General features: G+C 54.1%; 3 protein-coding genes across 7 annotated transcripts in view; 2 read left to right on the top strand and 1 right to left on the bottom strand.

The window, feature by feature from the left end:
• LOC137356019 (putative transcription factor p65 homolog) overlaps positions 1 to 10,787 on the top strand; it is a 12,149-nt gene extending 1,362 nt beyond the window's left edge. For both annotated transcript variants that reach the window (XM_068021720.1, XM_068021721.1), the window contains exons 2-11: positions 3,750 to 3,797; positions 3,944 to 4,077; positions 4,982 to 5,127; positions 5,321 to 5,412; positions 5,686 to 5,826; positions 6,300 to 6,404; positions 6,676 to 6,891; positions 7,627 to 7,704; positions 7,848 to 7,946; positions 8,137 to 10,787. In XM_068021720.1, the coding sequence (XP_067877821.1) occupies positions 3,750 to 3,797; positions 3,944 to 4,077; positions 4,982 to 5,127; positions 5,321 to 5,412; positions 5,686 to 5,826; positions 6,300 to 6,404; positions 6,676 to 6,891; positions 7,627 to 7,704; positions 7,848 to 7,946; positions 8,137 to 8,948 (1,871 nt within the window). In that variant the 3' untranslated portion in view covers positions 8,949 to 10,787. The remainder of the gene's footprint in view (positions 1 to 3,749; positions 3,798 to 3,943; positions 4,078 to 4,981; positions 5,128 to 5,320; positions 5,413 to 5,685; positions 5,827 to 6,299; positions 6,405 to 6,675; positions 6,892 to 7,626; positions 7,705 to 7,847; positions 7,947 to 8,136) is intronic.
• Positions 1 to 15,545, bottom strand: part of c44h11orf68 (chromosome 44 C11orf68 homolog) — a 23,186-nt gene extending 7,641 nt beyond the window's left edge. For 2 of the 4 annotated variants that reach the window (XM_068021724.1, XM_068021722.1), the window contains exons 1-3: positions 15,441 to 15,545; positions 13,241 to 13,344; positions 11,494 to 12,251 (exon numbers count right to left, since the gene is read on the bottom strand). In XM_068021724.1, the coding sequence (XP_067877825.1) occupies positions 11,494 to 12,219 (726 nt within the window). In that variant the 5' untranslated portion in view covers positions 12,220 to 12,251; positions 13,241 to 13,344; positions 15,441 to 15,545. Of the gene's footprint in view, positions 1 to 11,262; positions 12,252 to 13,240; positions 13,345 to 15,440 lie in introns of those variants that run through there. The other 2 variants (XM_068021723.1, XM_068021725.1) reach the window with 2 other exon arrangements.
• On the top strand, positions 15,537 to 21,994 carry drap1 (DR1-associated protein 1 (negative cofactor 2 alpha)). The gene is made up of 7 exons (XM_068021726.1): positions 15,537 to 15,657; positions 16,507 to 16,579; positions 17,858 to 17,951; positions 19,276 to 19,395; positions 19,749 to 19,845; positions 20,349 to 20,428; positions 21,094 to 21,994. Exons 1-7 carry the CDS (start codon positions 15,616 to 15,618, stop codon positions 21,233 to 21,235), a joined length of 648 nt encoding a protein of 215 aa, XP_067877827.1. The 5' UTR covers positions 15,537 to 15,615; the 3' UTR covers positions 21,236 to 21,994.

Here is a 21,994-nt window from a genome sequence, read left to right as displayed (position 1 = left end):
AGGTGGTTTAAACGAAAGGGGTTTAAAGGGAATAGTGTGGGTATATGGGATTCGGAGACTGCTCATATATAAACACGAACATGGACTGGTGAGGCTGAATGGTCCCGTTTCTGTCTTGGAATTCTTACGGAATTGAGCAGTGTATCTAACTGCAGGTATCGGTTTATGTCAGTTGGTGTTCCTTTCCCCTCTTGAATCAAAGGTCGTGGGTTCGAGTCCCAGTCCGGTGACTTCAGCCCACAATCCAGGCCGACACTCCCGGTGCTGAGGGAGCGCCGCGCTGTCGGAGGGTCAGTGCTGAGGGAGCACCGCGCTGTCGGAGGGTCAGTGCTGAGGGAGCACCGCGCTGTCGGAGGGTCAGTGCTGAGGGAGCACCGCGCTGTCGGAGGGTCAGTGCTGAGGGAGCGCCGCGCTGTCGGAGGGTCAGTGCTGAGGGAGCGCCGCGCTGTCGGAGGGTCAGTGCTGAGGGAGCGCCGCGCTGTCGGAGGGTCAGTGCTGAGGGAGCGCCGCGCTGTCGGAGGGTCAGTGCTGAGGGAGCACCGTGCTGTCGGAGGGTCAGTGCTGAGGGAGCACCGCGCTGTCGGAGGGTCAGTGCTGAAGGAGCGCCGCGCTGTCGGAGGGTCAGTACTGAGGGAGCGCTGTGCTGGCAGTGTAGAGGGAGCTTTATTCTGTATCTAACCCCTTTTTTAAAAAAAACTCTGTATCTAACCCCGTGCTGTACCTGTCCTGGGAGTGTTTGATGGGATATTGTGGCGGGAACTTTACCCTGTATCTAACATAGGAACAGGAGGAGGCCATTCAGCCCCTCGAGCACATTCGACCATTTAGTGAGATCATGGCTGAAGTGTATGTGAAAGCTCTCCCACCTGCCTTAACTCCATGTCCTTTTATACCGAGGGCTAGCAAAAAATCTACCGGTCTCAGTTTGAAAATGATCAATTGAGCGAGCTCCACTGCTTTTTTGTGGGAGAGATGTCCACACTTCTCTCACCCTTCGTGTGAAGAGGTGTTTCTCTGCTTCTGTCCTGAATGCCCTGGCTCTAATTTTAAGGACTCCCTCCCCTCCCACGACCAGCAGGTAGATTCTCTCTATCTACCAATCAATTCCTAATTGGCTAATGGATAATATTTAAAATTTAACAAAGTGACATGGCAGAAATACTCACCAGTTACCTTCCCTCGACGTTTACCAGGGAGACTAATGTGGTGGACATACCATTAGAAGAAGATATCAAGAAAAGATAAAGACGTTTAAGATAAAGGAGGGAGATATTTGATAAACTGATCAATCTTAGTGAGGATAAAACTCCTTGTCCAGATGGATTGTATCTGTGCATATTAAAAGAGCAGAGGCACGATCACACACATATAAAAATTCATTAGGAAAAGGAATAGTGCTAGAGGACTGGCAGACAGCTAATATGATATTTAAAGTGGGAGATAGGACAAGTCTCGGGAGCTATAGCTTAATGTCAATAGGAAAGATAATGGAATCCTTACTCAAAAATGTAATAGAGAAACTTGCGGAAACCAAAAATATAATCGAGTAGTCAGCATGGATTCATAAAGCAAAGGTCAGTCTTGAGCAACCTTGTTGACTTCTTTGATGAAAGAAGAGAAAGGCTAAATAAGGGTATTGCAGTAGATGTGATATATTTGGATTTCCAAAAAGGGTAGATAAGGGTATTGCAGTTGACGTAATATATTTGGATTTCCAAAAAGGGTGGATGTAATATATTTCCAAAAAGTCTTCGATAAGTTGGCGCATAGTAGACTTGTGATTAAGGTCAGAACATGTGGAGTCAGTGGACAAGTAGCAGAATGTATAGCAAGCTGGCTACAAAACAGAAAACAGAGAGTAGGGTTTAAAGGTAGCTAAGCAGATTGACAAATGGCGAGAAGTGGTGTTCCACATGGATCAGTGCTGGAACCACTGATATTCACCCTTTATGTAAAACAATATTGGACTTGAGAATACAATTTCATAATTTGGAAATTACACCAAATTTGTGATGTGTTTAATACTGAGGAGGGCTGCGATTGAAATACAGGACAACATTCATAACTTGCAGAATGGGTGTGTAACTGGCAAATGAACTTCAATATTAGAATGATACTGGAACTGAGAGGGTATTCCAGTTGGGAATAGACTCAAGTAGTTCACTACCTCCCTGACTTGAACTAGTCTGCTCTTCCCAGTCTGAATGAAAAGTAAAGTCTCCCATTAAAACAACTTTGCTGCTGCTGCTACAAGATTTACTAAGCTCCAAATTAAAACATTCTGCTACTTCAGTGTTGTTTTCAGAAAGCCTGTAGATAATGCAGTTTTTAAGTCCTCTTGCTCCACAAAATGGACTATAGAATCTCCGCTGATTGCTTTCTCATAGCTATATCCTCTCTTACTAATGTTGTAATAGTATCTTTAATCAATCAGATTTACCCTCCCTCCTCTTCAAGTTTCCCTATGCGTCTGGGCATCTGTCTTTGGCAGTGTTTGAAGGGGGACAGTGTAGAGGGAGCAGACAAGGTGTAATATTAAAAGGTTTAAGAAGTGAACTGGAGGGTGGGAATTAGAGTGGGTGCTTTAAATGAAGAAAACCACTTGCACAGGTTCATGAGTTGAATAACCTGCTATGCTTGAGGGCCCTGTAATTAACCTCAGACACTTTTCAAGCAGGTACTGTTGCCCTCTAATTGATCTCGGATACTAATTACTCTCCATTTGACCTCAGATGTTTACAAACAACTATAATTGCCCTCTAATTGACCTTAGATGTTTACAACTGCAATTCAGACCCATATCCCTCATGGGAGGTACGCAGTCTAGTGGCATTAAAGGGACAGGCCAGGTTAAACGCAGTCTCTGACTTTAGTTCTTTGCCACCTTGTGGGTTTCCACGGACTGTGGGCTCTACCTGAGTGTACCATCGGGCAGTGCATCCCCTGCCCTCTGTGAAGTGCACGGTTCAGAGGGAGGCAGGTGCGGCCATGGACGAGAAAGAAGCATGCCATGCCGCTGGGCCAGTGCAAGGCCAAACGGCGGGCACTAGGACCCTGGTGGGGGTGGGCCACTGCTTGTGGACAGCAGTCCCAGGTCCACACAGTTCATTCAGAGGTTTCTCTGTGTCCAGTTGGGAGTCAGTTCAGGCCTAGATTTACAACAACAACAACTTTCATTAATATAGCGGCTTTAACGTCGTAAAATGTCCGAAGGCACGTCACAGAAGCGTAAATCAGACAAAATTTGACCCCAAGCCACATATTAGGGACGGGCGACCAAAAGCTCGGCCAAAGAGGTAGATTTTAAAGGAGTGTGTTCAAGCAGAGAGGGAGGGGCGGAGAGGTTTAGGGAGGGGATTCCAGAGCTTGGGGGCCCCCCAGGCAGCTGAAGACACGGCCGCCAATGGTGGAGCGATGGAAATCGGGGGATGGACAGGAGGGCGGAATTGGAAGAACGCAGAGACCTCGGAGGGTTGTAGGGGCTGGAGGAGGTTACGGAGGTGGGGGTGAGGCCATGGAGGGATTTGAACGCAAGGATGAGAATGTTAAAATCGAGGCCTCGAGCCTGCTATACCATTCCGTTGCAGCATGACTGGTCTGTGTCGTGACTCTGGCTCAACCGGCAACTCTAGTCCAAAATAATTAAGTCCTGAGACTTGAAGCCATCCTTCGAGTTTGGAACCAGCGATGGAAACACATTTCCCAGTAACCTCTTTTTTCCTTTTTCCTTCCCCCACCTCCCCCCGTAGGTTTCCTTCAGATAGGATCGACACAATGGCCCTCAGCTGTCAGTACAGGTTAGTCTGTGATCAATCTTTTACCACAATTCCGTTTGGCAGCACTTTCTAAGCTCCACTTGTTTCAGCGTTTTACTTTTCGGGGTGGGGGGGGGGGTTAGTTTTCCGAGCGGTTCCTCACAGATCTCGTGCTCTTCCCCCGGCAGCTCCTTATATCCGGATCCTGGAACAACCCAAACAACGAGGGATGCGTTTCCGGTACAAGTGTGAGGGGCGGTCGGCCGGGAGCATCCCTGGGGAGAAGAGCACTGACAGCACGAGGACCTACCCAGCTATTGAGGTAAGGCACAGAGCAAGCGAGGGGCTGTCTGACCGGCGCCGATTTCTCACCACCACCCCCCTGACCCTGCATTGAGCTGTCAGCCATGGCTCAGCGGGTAGCAGTCGCGCCTCTGGGTCAGAAGGTTTGTCGGTTCGAGCCCCAGAGCCCTGAGCACACAATCCAGGCCGACACTCCCAGTGCAGTACTGCGTGAGTGCTGCACTGTCAGAGGGGGCTATCTTTCTGACGACCCATTAAACCGAGGCACGCTCAGTTGGATGTCAAAGATCCTGCGGCCACAAATGGAAAGAAAAAGCGGAGAGCTTCCCCGCAGTGTCCTGAAGAATATTTACAGATTTTCTGCTCATTATCATGTCGCTGCTTGTGGGAGCTTGCTGTGCACAAATTGGCTGCAATGTTTCCTACGTTACCACAGTGACTAATGCAACAGGAAATACTTCATTGGCTGAAAAGCGCTTTGGGATATCCTGAGGTGGTGAAAGGCGCTATCGAAATGTAACTTCTTTCTATTGTTCGATGTTCCGGTTTCCCACCCCTCCCTCTCTGCAAGGGGCTCTCTCTCGCTGGGGTCTGGGTTCCACGGGTGCTGTTCCAGGGAGGCCAGACCTTCATGTGTGAGCAAGCTATTTGACTGTGGGGGGCCGTCGCAGGGCCCTACTCGCGCTGCGTGTGTGTGTGTGTGTGTGTGTGGGCCTCAGTCCCTCACTGGGCGGGTCATTTAACCACGCGGCCTTTATTGAGGGCTGGTTACGTTAATGTGCCACTGCATTGTATCAATCAATGCCCTGCCTTGCCGGTGACGGTCTCCTCCCGAGAATGGGTTCGCCAATGAGAGCCAGGTGAGCTGCTGTTAATTGCACGGTGTGTGTTTTTTTTTTCTTTCTTAACCGCTTGCGGTTCAGATCGTGAACTACGTCGGCCCGGCCAAGATCCGAATCTGCCTCGTCACCAAAAAGGAACCGTACAAGCCCCACCCCCATGACTTGGTCGGGAAAGATTGCAAGGATGGATACTACGAGGCTGAGCTGCCTGAGAGGAGCATCCACAGGTTTGTGCAGGGGGAAGGAGGTATGAGAGATGAGGGGGGGGGGAAGGTAGGGATTGAAGGGCCAGTGGGGTCGAGGGACTTGGGTGGGCTGCGAAGGGAGGGGGGGGGAATGGCAGGGTTCAGGGGTCACGGAGCGGGGCCCTGGGGCTGCCTGTTGACACCTAACCCTCTCCCTCCTCTCTTTGTGCTCCAGCTTCCAGAACCTGGGTATTCAGTGCGTGAAGAAGCGCGAGGTGGCGATCGCCATCCAGAGTCGGCTCAACAAGAACATCAACCCCTTCAACAGTGAGTACCTCGGACCAATGGCGTCGGCTGACTATTCGACTGCGGGCGGCGGTGCTGACGGGGCAACAAAACTGCAATCCTTTGAGTTTGTGCGACTTGGTGGCGCAGGGTAGTGGTGAGAGGTGGGGCTGGGGAGGCAGTGGGCCCACTGGCACTAATTACCAGAGGCCTGGGAATGAATAAATCTCGGCCCCCTCCCCCCCCAAACCCAACCCAATTGCTCAGGATCTGCTGCTCTCTTGATTAATCCGTGGCATCTTGTGTACGTTGCAGTCTCACCAGAGGAGTTGATGAACGAGACAGAGGAAGATTTGAACGTGGTCCGGCTCTGCTTCCAAGTCTTTCTTCCCAACGAGCTTGGGATTTGCAAAGCGCCCCTTCCGCCTGTCGTCTCCAACCCAATCTATGACAACCGTGAGTAGGAGAATCACCGTAGAAACGGGTACCAGACTGTCTCCATCTCAGTTTGAGGGGAAGCTTTACTCTGTATCTAACCCCGTGCTGTACCTGTCCTGGGAGTGTTTGATGGGGACAGTGTAGAGGGAGCTTTACTCTGTATCTAACCCCGTGCTGTACCTGTCCTGGGAGTGTTTGATGGGGGACAGTGTAGAGGGAGCTTTACTCTGTATCTAACCCCCGTCTTTTTTTTTTTGATGGGGACAGTGTAGAGGGAGCTTTACTCTGTATCTAACCCCGTGCTGTCCCTGTCCTGGGAGTGTTTGATGGGGACAGTGTAGAGGGAGCTTTACTCTGTATCTAACCCCTGTGCTGTACCTGTCCTGGGAGTGTTTGATGGGGACAGTGTAGAGGGAGCTTTACTCTGTATCTAACATCGCCTTGTGCGATAATGGCCAGCGTTTTGAAGGGATTACTTTCTCCGATTTCAGGGGCCCCGAACACCGCAGAGCTGAAGATCTGTCGTGTGAACAAGAACTCTGGGAGCTGTAAGGGCGGAGAGGAGATCTTTCTGCTGTGTGACAAAGTTCAGAAAGGTGATTGGAATATTGTGTGTGGGGAAGACGGGTTCTGGCTCGGCCTGCTGGCGGGAGTGGGTGATATGAGCAGTTTAAACCGGACATGGTCAAATCCATCCCGGACTTGGGAAGGGCATGAAAATTGTCCCTGTGCAATGGGCCGATGCCTCATGGGATGTGGGTGGGTGGGGAGTGAAGGGGGTGGGTTTGGGTGAGGTGGAAGGCCAGCTGTAACCCATGTTCTTCTCTCTCCCTCCGCCATCCCGCGTCCCCCCCCCTCCGCGATCAGAGGATATTGAGGTGCGATTCTTCACCAACGACTGGGAAGGGAAGGGGTCCTTCTCTCAGGCAGACGTCCACAGGCAGGTGGCCATTGTGTTCAAGACCCCGCCCTACAGGGACGTGACGCTGAGCCAGCCCGTCACAGTCCACATGCAGCTCCGCCGCCCGTCGGACAAGGAAGTCAGCGACGCCATGGAGTTCCAGTATCTGCCCGACGATAAAGGTAGCTGCTCCCGGCAGGCGGGGAACCGCGCCCTTCGCTGCCTCGCCACGTCCCCCCCCCCCCCCCCCGAGGCCCCTCGCAGTTCTGTGTTGAGCTGTGCGCCCTGGAAGGTTCCAACCTCGGTGGGAGCACGAGCTGCAGTTTGCCTCTGCCTTTGTGGGGAGGGAGGAATCAGCCAGAGGTTCTTGCTGCCGGTCACTGCTCCTTCTGGGAATGCGTGCGCCTCTAGGGGTTGGCTGAGCCTCTGGACTGGGCTTGGACGTTGGCCGCAGCCCCTCCTAACGATGCAACACTTCACTGTGACGCGCGCGGTGGGCGGTGGGGGGTGGGGGGGTCCACAAGTGGCGATCTTGCGATGACTTATTTTACCTGCCTAACATTTGGGAGTGTGCACACTCGATTCAAACATCCTATCTGCATGGATGCTAGCTGTCAAGTGTGTAAGGGCTTGTGCGCGCGCGAGGATGCTTCCATTGAGGGCCCAATCAGGTGGGAGGTGACGATCCCCACAGTTGAATAGTCTTGCTTGACGCACGCAAAGGGCTGTTCTTGACAGGATTCTGCTCTGCGGTGATCAGAAATCATTCCCGGAGTGTGTGCAGAATCCACTCTCCTCTGATTCAGTGCCTCAATGATTGCATCAACGTATGTTCATTATCTTGGGCCACGCAGTGTCTGTGCGGGGGTTGTTCCAAATATGATTTCTCTTTTTTCTTTTAAATAAAAAAAAAACAGATCCCTACGGCACCCAGGAGAAACGGCGTAAAACACACATCGAATTTATGAACATGCTTCAGAAATGCAACATGCAGGGTGAGGAGCTCATTGTTGTCTGTCTGCCACGGTCTGTCTATCTCATTTAAAAAAATATATATATATTGTATTTTAATGTGTAATGATTGGCTTGCCTTCCTGACCTGTGACCTCTCTTTCTCCCCCCCCCTCCCCCCCCCCAGGTGCACCCCCTGCCCAGCGACCCATCGCGATGCCCCATCGAGTCACAAACGACAACAGAGCGGCCAAATCCAAACTATACGAGAAACTCGGCCAGAGAGGTTGGCGGTTCATTTAACCGTTTGCTGTGGGTGGGTTGTGGGGAGTGGGGCAGTGAGATTGGGTGGCGCGGGGGGGGGGGTGGGGGGATGAGATACAGGGAGAAGGTGGGGGTTTGTGCGATATGGTCCGGTGGGATTAATTTACGAGGTGTTTAACGAGGGTCTCCTGCTCTCTTTTGTGTCTCCTCAGGTGGGAACGCTCCGGACCTCCTGGGAGGGACCGTGCCGGCCAACATCGGCTACCAACCGCTTGACCGCTTCTCCACCGGCACCTGCCACCCCCAGGCAGCTGCCACGGCCTCCACGGTGCCCACTCCCGCCCCCCAACAGCCTTACTACCTGACCCCGGCAGTGACAGACAACCGGGCCGGGCAGATGGCGAGCCCCTTCGCCTTTGCGAGCAAGGCCCCCGACGTCGCCAACGTCCCCAACGCCTTCTCCACTATCGACGTGACCGAGCTGTTCGGCACCTCCTTCCAGCTCAGCCAGGACATGGGGGGAGGAGGAGGAGGAGGCGGTGGTGGGGGCGGCTCGAATGCCCCCTGCATGGCCAAGCCCGAGCTGTACCTGACCGACGGGCCCAGCTCGATGGATCAGTTCCTGGTCGGAGGGGCCCTGATGGGGCAGGAGGGGGAGTGCGTCAGCCTGGGCTCCATCGACAACATGGATTTCCGGGAAATGCTGAGGCAGGAGATGGTGAACCCGCAGCAGCAGCACAACCTACAGAGAACCCTGATGCCCGATTTCAATTTGGATGGCTTGGCCAGCAGTATGCAGACCACCACCCTGATGAGCTACTCGCCCGACATCCTGAAGCTCATGGCCAGCAACCAGGAAGACGAGAAGGCCGATCCCGGGGAGGGGGCGCTCAATGGGGACCTGGAGCCTACAGCCGCTTTCCTGGCCGATAACACGGAAGAGGAGCACTTTATGTCCCTCTTTTCCCAGAGCTTTGAGCTGATGAACTCCTCCGAGATAAACAAGATCTATGAGACACAGTAGGAAGCAGAATCCATGTCGTCCATCCCTGCTCTCCTGTGTTGTTTGTTAAACCAACGCCTCCACTTTTTAAAAAGTTCTCATCTTCGCCTTCAAATACCCCCCTCACCCACTCTTTCCCCCCCGCCTGCCCGCCACCCCTTCCTTCACCCACTTCCCACCTCCCCTCAGATCTCTGCGCTCCTCCAATTCCGGCCTCTTGTCCATCCCCCGATTCCCATCGCTCCACCCATTGGAGGCTGTGCCTTCAGCTGCCTAAGCTCTGGAATTCCCTCCCTAAACCTCTCCGCCTCTCTCTCTCCTCCTTGAAGACGCTGCTTAAAAACTGAGCCCTTTGACCAAGCTTTTGGTAAAAAGGCACTTGACAGGAGCAATTAGCAAACGGAAATTGGACATCGAGGTTTTAAAGGAGAGTCTTCAAGGGAGGAGAGAGAGAGAGAGGGGGGGAGGGAGGAGAGGGTTAGGGAGGGAATTCCAGAGCTTGGGGCCCCCAGGCAGCTGAAGGTATGGCCGCCAATGGTGGAGTGATGGGAATCGGGGGATGGACAAGAGGCCGGAATTGGAGACACACAGTAAGTTTTCCTTCCCCAATCCAAGTCGTAAATGTTGTAGAGCTACGATAGGATTTGTCAGTCACCTCATAGAATATGTTTTTGCTGACAGAGACAACCCTTAAAATGGTTGAAGTGCCCCTATGTATTTGCCTGAAGCACCACTTCAAACACAATTTATCTACCTGTGAGCAATGGATTACGATGTCTCCACTGCTCGATTGGAAAAAGAACTGCCAATCTCAGAAAACGTACAAAAATTGGGGGCGTGGCGGTACCCAGGAAGCCGAAAAGGACAAGTGAAATGGTTCAGACCTCGATCGAGGCAGCCCTTCCTCCCCGCTTACTTTGATAGAGGGCTTTCTCTGGCACTCGGCATGCTGGGTAGACCCCTGCCTCCATCTTGTTTCTTGCTCTCCAATCGCAGCAGGGTGGGAAATGACAAGTGGGAAAACCACTTGTGCGAATGGCCCCAGGACAAGCCAGCCCATGTGAAAGAGACAGACAGAGAGAGAGCAAGAAGATGCGTGACCCAAGCGTGCAGTTTGACATGTTAATCCAACGGCTGACATTCTGCATCGAGACCTCAAACAGTTACTTGGTTTGATTCTGCACCTGAGAGGGGACAATATTACAGGCCATGCTTTCCCATCCACCCAGTGTTGTAATGTCGCCATAGCAGAGACGCAGCAAGCCGCAGCCTTACTGAAGCTGCACGAGTCCCTTAACTCTGGACCACCGCTGTCAACCCCCTCCACAGCGAGGCGATCTCTTGCCAGCTTCCTGAAGGGTTCCCTCCTGCTCCTACTATTGACCTGCACACCCCCTCCCCCCACTCCAAAAAAAAAAAAAACCCTTCCCAGCTGAGATTAACTAAACTGGAGGCCCCTCCCAGCCCCCCCTCGCCAACCCGAATCAGAACAGGAGTGGGCTTAGCTGCAATGCCCACCCCAGTCAAATAGCAAGCAAGGCTACAGTTGGTGACCAGCCCTGTGGAACCCTTTTTTTTTTACTCCAGTGTGTGAACCAGAACCTTGGTTGGGAGTGAGAACAGATTTCCAACAGTCTACCAGGATTGTGAGGGCTGTAACCCAGCCATGCTGCACAGGTTATTGTAAATGGGGCTTAGAGACTAGAAAGCAGTCATAGACATGTTCCTCCTCCTCCTGTAGTTAGACTAAAGATGTTGCCAAAAGCTTACACTTTTAGGAAGTATTATCATGTGCACCAGAATAACTTTTTTTTTTTAAAAAGTAAAGTATGATTCTTTTAAAATAAAGCTGAAATTCCATTTCTGCTGCGCAGTGGTGTTTGTCTGACGGGCTTGTGAACAAACTGGCACGCGGTACATTTCTCCTCAGCCCCTCCTCTCTCCTCTGCTGCTGAGCCCCAGACAGTGAGCAGGAGAGGGCCCAGGCTCCAGCCACGGCCTGCTCTCGGGCAGGGTGCGTTCGGTGTAAAGGCAAAAATGTCAGCCAGGGGGGTTGCTGCTTGTGGACTATCCAATGTGTGGGGGGGGGGGAAAACTCAGGGTTGTGGGTGCGGAATTTGGGTGAGGAAGGGATCGGTTCACTGCCAAGCGGAGTGCCACCTAGCTTACCCATCCGCACCCGCCCTCCACCTACTAGCCTTGCCTGTGAGGGCAGGACACGCCAAACAGAAACCAGCGGGGCAACGCTGCCCCCCCCCCCCCCGTCCATGACCTGCTAGCATTCAGCAGTTAAGCGGGTGAGATGGCAATGCTTGTGAAGCCTGGGATGGTCCCCCCCCTCTCTTTTTTTCACCTCCACCCCAAATCAGGAGAGGGGAGGATGCGACAAAACGGAAACCACAAATCTAGGCCCCACTTGAGACTTATTGACAATGCCGACACTATTTCTTTTGCTCGTACTTTCTAGTTTCTTTTAAATCTGTACATTTTTTTAAAAAAAAAACAGCAGGCCGGACGCAGACAAACATCTCCCGCCGCTCGGTTATGTTAGTTCAATCATGGTCACCTTGCTGATGATGCGTGAGCGTCGGGGGATGCACTCCAGGTCGAAGTGGCTCTCGTAAATGGTGGGGCAGAGCTTCCAGCGGTTTCCCCGGTACAGGCCCAGGTAGGTGTAGGCATCGGGCTTGTAGGAGAGGGGGCACTTCACGCCCACCGCCCGGATGGCAGAGTCCAGGCTCACCACCTGGCTCTCGTCAGTGAAGTCATCGCCATACACACAGATCACGTGCTTGGTGCCCGCGCCGGGGCAGTAGGGGCTGACCTTGGCCACTGGCATCTTGCCGTCCAGCACCGCCCGGGCGATGCTGCCCCAGGCATGGTCCACCTTGAAGCCGGTGTCGAGGTGCATCAGCCACTTGCCGCTCAGCACCCGCCGGTTCAGCGCCAGCTCCTTGATCGTCTCGAAGGTGACCGGCCGCCCGCTGTCCTGCAGCCGCTCCCAGTCCTCCTGCAGCCCCTCGCGGTCGCCCCGCTCCGGCGCCGGCGATCTGCCCGGCCCGAAGACGGCGATCCAGCCCACCGGCCCGGCGTTGTGGCCCGGCTCGCCGTGGCGGAAGGTGCGGGACGGCCGGTTGCTATCCAGCCAGTCGTCGAACTCGGCCCGCGGGGTCTTGCGACCGTCGAAGGTGACCCAGGGGTCCATGTCGGCCGCCATGGCTTCTGCCGCGTAGTCGTGCTCCGCCGGGAGCTGCCCGGCTGCTGCGGGCCCCTCCTCGTCGGGGTCGCTCATTCCGGCTTCCGTTGTGGCGGTGGATTCCTGAACTGGTCAGAAAAAAAAATGGAGGCGGGTGAGATGTTGTGGGCATGAAGCAGTACCCTCCTTTCACTCCACTTCCCTGCCTGCTCCCCCATGAGGGGAAACAGCCTCTCACCATCCACCCTGTTAAGCCCAACTCAGAATCTTTCAATAAAATCACCTCTCGTTCTTCTAAACTCCATAAGACAACTCCTTCATCCCAGGAATCAGCCTAGTGAACCTTCTCTGAACTGCCTCCAATGCAAGTATGATCCCACCTTAAATAAGGAGACCAAAACTGCTCACCCTCACCTTGTACAACTGTAGCAAGAATTCTCTAACTTTTATACTCCATCCCCCTTTGCAATAAATCCCAACATTCCATTTGCCTTCCAAACTACTTGCTGTACCTGCATGCTAACTTTTTGTGTTCCCTCTGTACTGTAGCCTCTCTCCATTTAAATAATAATCTGCTTTTCTATTCTTCCTGCCAAATTTCTGTCCGCTCGCCCAACCGATCTATAATCCCTTTGCAGACTCTTTGTATCCTTCTCACAACTTGCTTTCCCACCTATGGCGCCTAATGAAGTCCTTTCGAAGGGTAGTCACTGTTACAATGTAGGAAATGCGCACAGCAAGATCCCACAAACAGCAACGTGACAATGACCCAGATTATCTGTTTTAATGATGTTGATTGAGGGATAAACATTGGCTCCGGGATACTTGCAGAACTCCCCACTGCTCCACTCCCAACAGCAGCTGTGGGATCTGAGAGGGCAAACGGAGCCTCAGTTTAATGTCTCATCCGAAAGAGCGCACCGCTGACAGTGCAGCACTCCCTCAGTACTGGCACTGGGGGCGTCAGCCTGCATTTTAAGGTCTATCTCTGGAGCAGGGGAGGGGTAAGAGTTGAGATTCCCAACAGAGACAGATTAGATGATGGGATGGCAGCCAATTTACATCTGGTGGGGGAAGAGTGGTCGACATTCAGTCGGGAAACGGGAGGCTGACTTACCGGAAAGTTCCTCAGCCTTTGGTGCTGCTTCTGTTCTCAGAGTTTGTGTTCCTAGTTTATTCCTACTGACAGGGAAATGTTGAAAGACTCCCAGAGTTAACACCCTGCCGATTAGAAAGATGATTGAGGTAAACACACAGGAGCCAGTACTCGAGAAACTGAACACCAAAGTTAATACAGGAAGTTCGGCGTCAGGAGAACATTACAAACTAAATTCAAGAAAAACTCGGTTTAAGCTGCAAGTAACACACCCCTCTGGGCAGGGGCCCGAGCAACAAACTGCAGAGAACAGGTTCATGGCAACACTGCACAGGGGCGAGGGGATCCCAGCACCACCGGTTGGTACAGAGAGGCCCCTAGCAACACTGGCTAGAGGAGAGGGGGAATCCGAGCAACACTGGTCAGAGGGGGTTGTTCCCCCTAGCAATATTGGCTGGAGGGGGAGTGGAATCCCGAGAAACACTGACCGGAGGAGAGAGATGACCCTGGCAATGCCAGCCGGAGGAGGGAGGGATCCCTAGCAACACTGGCCGGAGGAGGGAGGGGTCCCTGGCAACACTGGCAGATGAGGGAGGGGACCCTAGCAAAGCTAGCGGATGAGGGAGGGGACCGTAACAACACTGGCGGATGAGGGAGGGGACCCTAGCAACACTGGCTGAAAGACGGTGGGGTCCCTAGCAACACTGGCTGAAAGACGGAGGGGTCCCCAGCAACACTGGTGGACGAGGGAGGGGACCTTAACAACACTGGCCGGGGGAGGGAGGGGGACCTGGCAACACTGGCCGGGGGAGGGAGGGGGCTCTGGTAACACTGGCAGATGAGGGAGGGGACCCTAGCAACATTGGCCGGAGGAGGGAGGGGTCCCTAGCAACATTGGCCGGAGGAGGGAGGGGACCCTAGCAACACTGGCAGATGAGGGAGGGGACCCTAGCAACATTGGCCGGAGGAGGGAGGGGTCCCTAGCAACACTGGCGGACGAGGGAGGGGACCCTAGCAACATTGGCCGGAGGAGGGAGGGGCCCCTAGCAACACTGGTGGACGAGGGAGGGGACCCTAGCAACATTGGCCGGAGGAGGGAAGGGTCCCTAGCAACATTAGCCGGAGGAGGGAGGGGTCCCTAGCAACATTAGCCGGAGGAGGGAGGGGTCCCTAGCAACATTGGCCGGAAGAGGGAGGGGTCCCTAGCAACATTGGCCGGAGGAGGGAGGGGTCCCTAGCAACATTGGCCGGAGGAGGGAGGGGTCCCTAGCAACATTGGCCGGAGGAGGGAGGGGTCCCTAGCAACATTGGCCGGAAGAGGGAGGGGACCCTAGCAACACTGGCAGATGAGGGAGGGGACCCTAGCAACACTGGCAGATGAGGGAGGGGTCCCTAGCAACACTGGCCGGAGGAGGGAGGGGTCCCTAGCAACACTGGCCGGAGGAGGGAGGGGTCCCTAGCAACACTGGCCGGAGGAGGGAGGGGTCCCTAGCAACACTGGCCGGAGGAGGGAGGGGTCCCTAGCAACACTGGCCGGAGGAGGGAGGGGTCCCTAGCAACACTGGCCGGAGGAGGGAGGGGTCCCTAGCAACACTGGCCGGAGGAGGGAGGGGTCCCTAGCAACACTGGCCGGAGGAGGGAGGGGTCCCTAGCAACACTGGCCGGAGGAGGGAGGGGTCCCTAGCAACACTGGCCGGAGGAGGGAGCGGTCCCTAGCAACACTTGCCGGAGGAGGGAGGGGTCCCTAGCAACACTGGCCTGAGGAGACAGCGGACCCTAGCAACACTGGCATATGAGGGAGGGGACCCTAGCAACACTGACCGGAGGAGGGAGGGGTCCCTAGCAACACTGGCCGGAGGAGGGAGGGGTCCCTAGCAACATTGGCCGGAGGAGGGAGCTGACCCTAGCAACACTGGCAGATGAGGGAGGGGACCCTAGCAACACTGGCCGGACGAGGGAGGGGACCCTAGCAACATTGGCCGGAGGAGGGAGGGGACCCTAGCAACACTGGCCGGACGAGGGAGGGGACCCTAGCAACACTGGCCGGACGAGGGAGGGGACCCTAGCAACACTGGCCGGACGAGGGAGGGGACCCTAGCAACACTGGCCGGACGAGGGAGGGGGCCCTAGCAACACTGGCCGGAGGGGGGAGGGGACCCTAGTGTCACTTCCCCGTGCCCTGTCCAGGCCGCCTCTCTCCCCGGGTTGTGCCGCTCTTTACCCGGGCTCGGCCGCTCCCCGTGTCCCGATTCCGCGGCGCCGTTAGGCAGGCGCCGCAGCCGCCTCCTTTATCCGGGAATCTGTGCGCCGGCGGGAGAGAAGGACCCCCCTGGTCGCGCCGCTGCTGCCGTCACTGAGCTCGGGCCCGGCCCCAGCAGCAGCTCCACAGCCTGAGGATGCCTTCCAAGAAGAAGAAATACAACGCCCGCTTCCCGCCGGTCAGAGGCACTGAGGAGGCCGGGGGGTGGGGTGGGGTGGGGTGGGGGGGCCTGGGTACTGGGACTGGGGGGGGTGAGAGGCTGGGGACTGGGTCTGGGGGGGGGTTGTGAGACCTGGGACTGGGGGGTAGGGGGACCTGGGGACTGGGACTGGCGTACGAGAGGCCTGGGACTGGGGGGGGGGGGGGGGGGGGGCGAGAGGCCTGGGACTGGGGGGGCGAGGGGCTGGGGACTGGGTCTGGGGGGGGTTGTGAGACCTGGGACTGGGGGGTAGTGGGGGGGTGGGGGGTTGGAGGAGGTGAGGCCTGGGACTGTGGGGGGGGGGGTGTGGCGGTGTGGAGACCGGGACTGTGACAGTTGGACATGGGGGCTGGGGAATAGGGCTGGAGGGCCTGGTGCCTGTGTTGTTCAGAGGTGACAAGGAGGCTGGTCCTTGAGATAGAATAGAATTAATAGGGGAACATGGAGGCAGATGGGATGGATGGGGGGGGTGGGGTGGGGTGGGGTGGGTAGGCAGACGGTGGAGGTGGGAGGCGGAGGTTAGGTGGAGGGAGGTAAGGACCCTGGGGAGGCAGACGGAGGGACACGGGGCGGGGGGGGCGCGGAGGCGGAGTGAGGGACCTGGGTAGGCGGAGGGAGGGATGGGGGTGGCAGGTGGAGGGAGGGGGGGTCGAGGGAGAGGTGTGGAAGGAGCAGGGGATGCAGAGGGACAGTGTCAGTACTGGGGCAACGGTCACCCCCAAGGTAATGGATGTGAATAACAGAGTGGAATCTCATGGTGGGGTTCAGGGTGATTTGATTCTTTGACTGGTTGTCGGCATTGATTTGTATAATTTTATTGAATTGCAGGCCAGAATCAAGAAAATCATGCAGACCGATGAGGAAATTGGAAAGGTTGCTGCAGCTGTTCCTGTGATAATCTGTATCCTCCAAACTGTACAACGCTGAATCCTACCCGCCCCTCATGCTTAGCGAGTGAACTGGTTTTGGCGTGTGGTGGGTGTTTTCCAGGCTCTGACTGCTCTACTCCAGGATTAGGGGAGATAGCCTAAAAATTAGAGCCAGACATTTCAGGAGTGAAATGAGGAAACGCTTCCACACGCACAGGGTGGCTGAAGTTCGGAACGCTCTCCCGCAGCTGATGTTAATTGTTCATTTTAAATCTGCGAGAGATGTATTTTGGTTACCACATTAATAGATGCCTGTAGCCCCTTGAACCTAATCTGCCATTCAGTGCAAGCAGGACTAACCTGTGACCTAACTCCATACCCCTTAGAATCTTGTTAACCAAAGGTGTTATCATTTCAGATGTAACATTAACAATTGATCCAGCATCGATTGCCGTTTGTGGAAGAGAGTTCCAAACTTCTCCCACCCTTTGTGTGTGCAAGTGTTTCCTCATTTCACTCCTGAAAGGTCTGGCTCTAATTTTTAAACTCTGCCCCCCGAGTCCTCGACTCCCCCAAGCAGCGGAAATCGTTTCTCACTATCGACCCTCTCAATTTACATTAATATCTTGAAAACCTCAATCAAATCACCCCTTAACCTTCTAAATTCCAGGGAATACAGCCCTAGTTTGTGTAATTTCCCCTCTTAATTTAACCCTTGGAGTCCAGATATCATTCTGGTAAATCTACACAGCACTCCCTCCGAGGCCAATCTATCCATTTCTCTAGCATTTTTCTCGACCTCCAGATGTCCCAAAGCGTTTTACAGCCACTGAAGTACTTTTGAAGTGTAGAGTTGTAATGTATTAAATGTGTTAACTTGCACACAGCAAGATCCCACAAACAGCTACGTGATAATGACCCAGATCATCTGTTCCTGGTGATGTTGGTTAAGGGACACCGGGGAGAACTCCCCCCCCCACCACTGCTCTTCCGATAGCGGCCGTGGGATATTTTACATCCACCCGAGAGGGGCAGACTCGGTTTAATGGCTCATTCGACGGTGCAGCACTCCCTCGGTACTGGCAGCGGGAGGGTCGGCCTGGGTTATGGGCTCGAGCCTCTGCACTGGCACCTTCTGAACTGAGAGAGAGAGAGCTACCCACTGAGCCACAGCTGACGCCTAGAAGCAGGAACTACGTTTGGGCGGAGGAACGAAGGGCAGCAACGTTGGCACCGTTTCGGGCTCAGTGGGGGAGAGCCGTCACTGACCACGAGGGCCGGGAGGATTTTCCTTAACCTACTCTGGTTAGCTCGGGCGTTGGAGCTTTTCCTGAATTCACTGCTGACGAAGGCCTGTCACGTGACTCAATCGCGAAACGCCAAGACCATGACCACGTCACACCTGTAAGGAAACTGCACTCATTTATCTTTTCCTCCAGCAGCCTTTGCTCTGTGAACCCCTTGCGCCTTCCTTTGGTGCGATCGGTTCCAGGTGCCATGTCCCAAAACCCTTCCCCATGGAGCCCACGTCAACGATTTTCCCCACCAGACCCTTGCCGTCTCTCCAGCTCGTGCCCGGTAATGGCAGAAGAACAGGATCAATAACTAACCAATCCTCTGACCTTTCACTTCTGACCTCTGCTCAGATCCAGCCCACATAGGATCTCTGATAACCTCCTGTCCCGCAGCACAAAATACATTTGCCACAGTTCCAATTACTGACCCTCATTTGCCAATTGACTCTCAGGTTGGCACGCTGGGGCAGTAAAGCATTACGTTTGAGAATGCATTGATGGGGACAGTGTAGAGGGAGCTTTACTCTGTATCTAACCCCCGTGCTTTACCTGTCCTGGGAGTATTTGATGGGGGACAGTGTAGAGGGAGCTTTACTCTGTATCTAACCCCCGTGCTGTACCTGTCCTGGGAGTATTTGATGGGGGACAGTGTAGAGGGAGCTTTACTCTGTATCTACCCCCCCGTACTGTACCTGTCCTGGGGAGTATTTGATGGGGACAGTGTAGAGGGAGCTTTACTCTGTATCTAACCCCCGTTCTGTACCTGTCCTGGGAGTGTTTGATGGGGAGAGTGTAGAGGGAGCTTTACTCTGTATCTAACGCCCGTACTGTACCTGTCCTGGGAGTGTTTGATGGGGACAGTGTAGAGGGAGCTTTACTCTGTATCTAACCCCCGTGCTGTACCTGTCCTGGGAGTGTTTGATGGGGACAGTGTAGAGGGAGCTTTACTCTGTATCTAACCCCCGTTTTTTTTTTTTTTTTTTTTTTAGTGTAGAGGGAGCTTTACTCTGTATCTAACCCCCGTGCTGTACCTGTCCTGGGGAGTGTTTGATGGGGGACAGTGTAGAGGGAGCTTTACTCTGTATCTAACCCCCGTGCTGTACCTGTCCTGGGAGTTTTATGACAGTCTAGGGGGCGAATGCCAGCTGACCTTTGAACCTGTGGTTCTGACCTCCCTCTGCGTTGGCACAGTACAGCGGGTGTCACAGAGTAACAACCCAGAGCATACAATTAATCAACCTCCCTGTCGCAGAAGGGTTGCAGAGGCAGGGACGGTGATGTTATGAAGGCAGTCCTGGGGATTTTGGAGGGTACGGGGTGGTGGGGGGGGGGCGTTGTTTTGAAGGTCAGCTCGGGGTCAGAAGATAGCTGGGGGAAGAGTGCTGATGGTAAGGGAGAGCATAATGTTAACATTATGGGATGTTTGCTTCCAGGAAGCAGTGCATTGAGCTGGAGCAGCAGTTTGACTTCCTGAAGGACTTAGTAGCCTCTGTGCCAGACATACAGGGCGATAATGAGGACAACCACATGGAAGGGGACAAGACCCCACGCAGGTAGGTGCTGAGAGGTTAAAGGACAGCAATCCCCCTTCCCCTTCCTCGATGTACTGAGACAGACACTCGCACTCATTCACTCTCTCTCCCCATCGTCGGCCTGTTCTGTGTTAGTACAGGCCTGAACCTTTTTCCTGCTCTATGTTGCCCCCGCTGGAAGATGCGGGCTGTGATGCCCCCCACAGTCGACTGACCACAGTACCCGAGGCTGTCCGCCGAGCTGAACACCAGCGAGAGCCTGCTCCTGGAGGAGGAAGTGGGGGGGGGGGGGTGGTGCCCAGAGGGAGGGATTGGACTGGTTTAACGCTGGAATGTATTATTCACGCTTGAACTCGTCTTTGTGTCATTACCAGGGGGAGGAAGCCCGGGTCTGGGCGGAGAAACACAAATGGAGGGGCCGGGGCGAAAGGGAAGGACAAGAAGCAGTCGAGTACGGAATCGGAACAGGAGGTGAGTCAGTCTGTAGCAACCCCCCCCACCACCCCCCCACCCCGATCGCACTCCAAGTTTGGCCCAGCCTGGCATCGCAGACAATGATTGCGTTGACCCGTGTGTGAATAGTACGTGGCTGTGATGCCCATGTGGTCGAATTCCACTTAGCCACGATACCCCGCCCCATGACTGGATAGGGCATGACCGCAATTGTTAATTGTGTTTAATAATATGCAGATGGCGGGTGTTGAGTAGGGTTTTACTTGAGTTTTTATAAGGAGACAATTACTGAAACTGGGTGAACTGAGTGAGGAGCTGCATGTTTGTAAACTTGTTACTTTGTAAAATAAATGTAAGATTAAGTAAAGATTGGCTCCGGCATAATCCTTCAACTAGCTTTCTGGTGTAGTGCGATGCTTCTACTGTCAAATAGCTCATGCGCCACAATGGTTCGTGCACAGTGGACCAACGCGCTGGAGAATACCTGCTGAATTCCCAATTTTGTCACTTTGTGCCAACAGGACGAGTCCGAGGACAGTGACACGGACGAGGAAGAGGTGTCTCGGTCCAGCACGGACAGACCCGGAGACAAAATTCAGAGGTTGGTGGCTGCTCGTGACATGTCACCCGTCAGGGAGCCCGCCTTAGCAGATCCTGCTGCTGGTCGGAGAGTGGCAGAACCTGCTGTCTTGTGCCCCCAAGCTCTGTGTTGAGCAGTGGGGAGGCTAAACCGAAACACTCTTCCCGTGCGCTGTGCAACCTGTCTGAAGGTGTTGGTTTTTCCAAGGATAATTTTCCATGAATCTAAATTGGTGCTGAATTGGAACGTGGAGTTAACCAAATCAGGCGGAGCAGCGGGATTCCATCCTCGGCCACTGCACAGTTAACTGATCTCGCCTGGTGTAGTCCTGAGGCCCAACGCAGTTAAATTGAGGCCTCCCCGTCTGCCCTCTGTGAAAGGTCCCTCGGCCACTATTTAAGGAAGAGCAGGGGAGTTCTCCACGCCCAACCGCCCCCCGTGCCCTTGAACCGATATCTATCCCTCAATCAACAAAGGAATAGAAGGGTATGCTGATGGGGTGAGACGGAGAGGGGGAGTGGGGGAAGGTTTGCATGGAGCGTAAAGGCCTGCCACAGACCAGATGGGCCGAATGGCCTGTCCGCGTGCTGTAGACGTGATGGAACACTCTACCCCATTGGCTGTGAAGTGCTTTGGGAGGTGGCAAAAGGTATAACCACAGACTCTGTTTCACTTGTCTCCTGCAGCCCCGAGTCAGTCTTCAGCACTCCTCTGCCAGTGTTGCCAATGCCCATGTGTTCACCAGTGATGAGCAACCTGCCGATGCCAGCGCCCGCCCCAATGGTCTGCAGTCAAGATGGCGAGGAAGATGACGATTATGACTCTTAGCTTTGGGTTTCATTTATGTTTTGGATGAAGTGGGGAGATTGGAGCGGGGGTTTTATTCTGTTTGTGTACGTGTGTGTGTGTGTGTGTGTGTGTGTGTGTGTTTTTGTTTGTGAGCGCGTCTGTTTCTTCTTTCCAGATGTATTTTTTTTCATATTTGTTCCTCTGGGGTTTAGCTTCCTCTCGGGTTGTTTTATTTACTGCGTCTTGAGTTGCAGTTCTTAAACTATTTTATCCCCTCGCGGTGTTTACTCTGTGCACGGAATTCCCCCCCCCTTCCAAAAACACAGCCCTCTGATACCCCTCCCTTCCAAAAAATAAGTGGATGGAGAGAGAATGAGAGAGAGAGAGAGAAAGGATGGCAAAGATGAGTGAGGTGGGCCATGCACTTGTGCAGAAGTCACCAGTGGCTGACCCACTTGGCATTATTTTAAATTTTTACTTTTAGTAAAATGTGAAATAAAATTTGAGAAAAAACCCACAATTTTTTTCGGGAAAGAATTCCGCGCTCTCGTCTTGCCAGAATTTTCGGTTTCGAGTCGGCGGAGGGAGCCTCGCCTGTACTGGCCGGGAGAATCGTCGTGTGTGTTGAAATCTGTGTAGATAATAATCTAGGAAGATGCCAGTCTTCTCCGTTGTTGCTTTCCCCTCCCCCCTCTGCTGCTGTTAATGAGACTCGGTGGCATGTGGAGACGGGAGAATGTATTCGGTGGTGGTGGGGGGGGGGGGGGAGCGTGATTGACCATCTCACTCTGAATAAAG

The sequence above is a fragment of the Heterodontus francisci genome, chromosome 44 (assembly GCF_036365525.1).
Source record: "Heterodontus francisci isolate sHetFra1 chromosome 44, sHetFra1.hap1, whole genome shotgun sequence".
NCBI lineage: Eukaryota > Metazoa > Chordata > Chondrichthyes > Heterodontiformes > Heterodontidae > Heterodontus > Heterodontus francisci.
Note: the sequence above shows the minus strand (reverse complement) of the source record. Positions and strands in the feature narration are given on the sequence as shown.

Excerpts from the sequence above, each read along its gene's own strand:
- drap1 (XM_068021726.1), top strand. The coding sequence starts at position 15,616 with ATGCCTTCCAAGAAGAAGAAATACAACGCCCGCTTCCCGCCG. Across the intron at positions 15,658-16,506 it reads ACAACGCCCGCTTCCCGCCG|GCCAGAATCAAGAAAATCAT; the intron begins GTCAGAGGCACT and ends ATTGAATTGCAG. Across the intron at positions 16,580-17,857 it reads AGCTGTTCCTGTGATAATCT|CTCGGGCGTTGGAGCTTTTC; the intron begins GTATCCTCCAAA and ends TACTCTGGTTAG.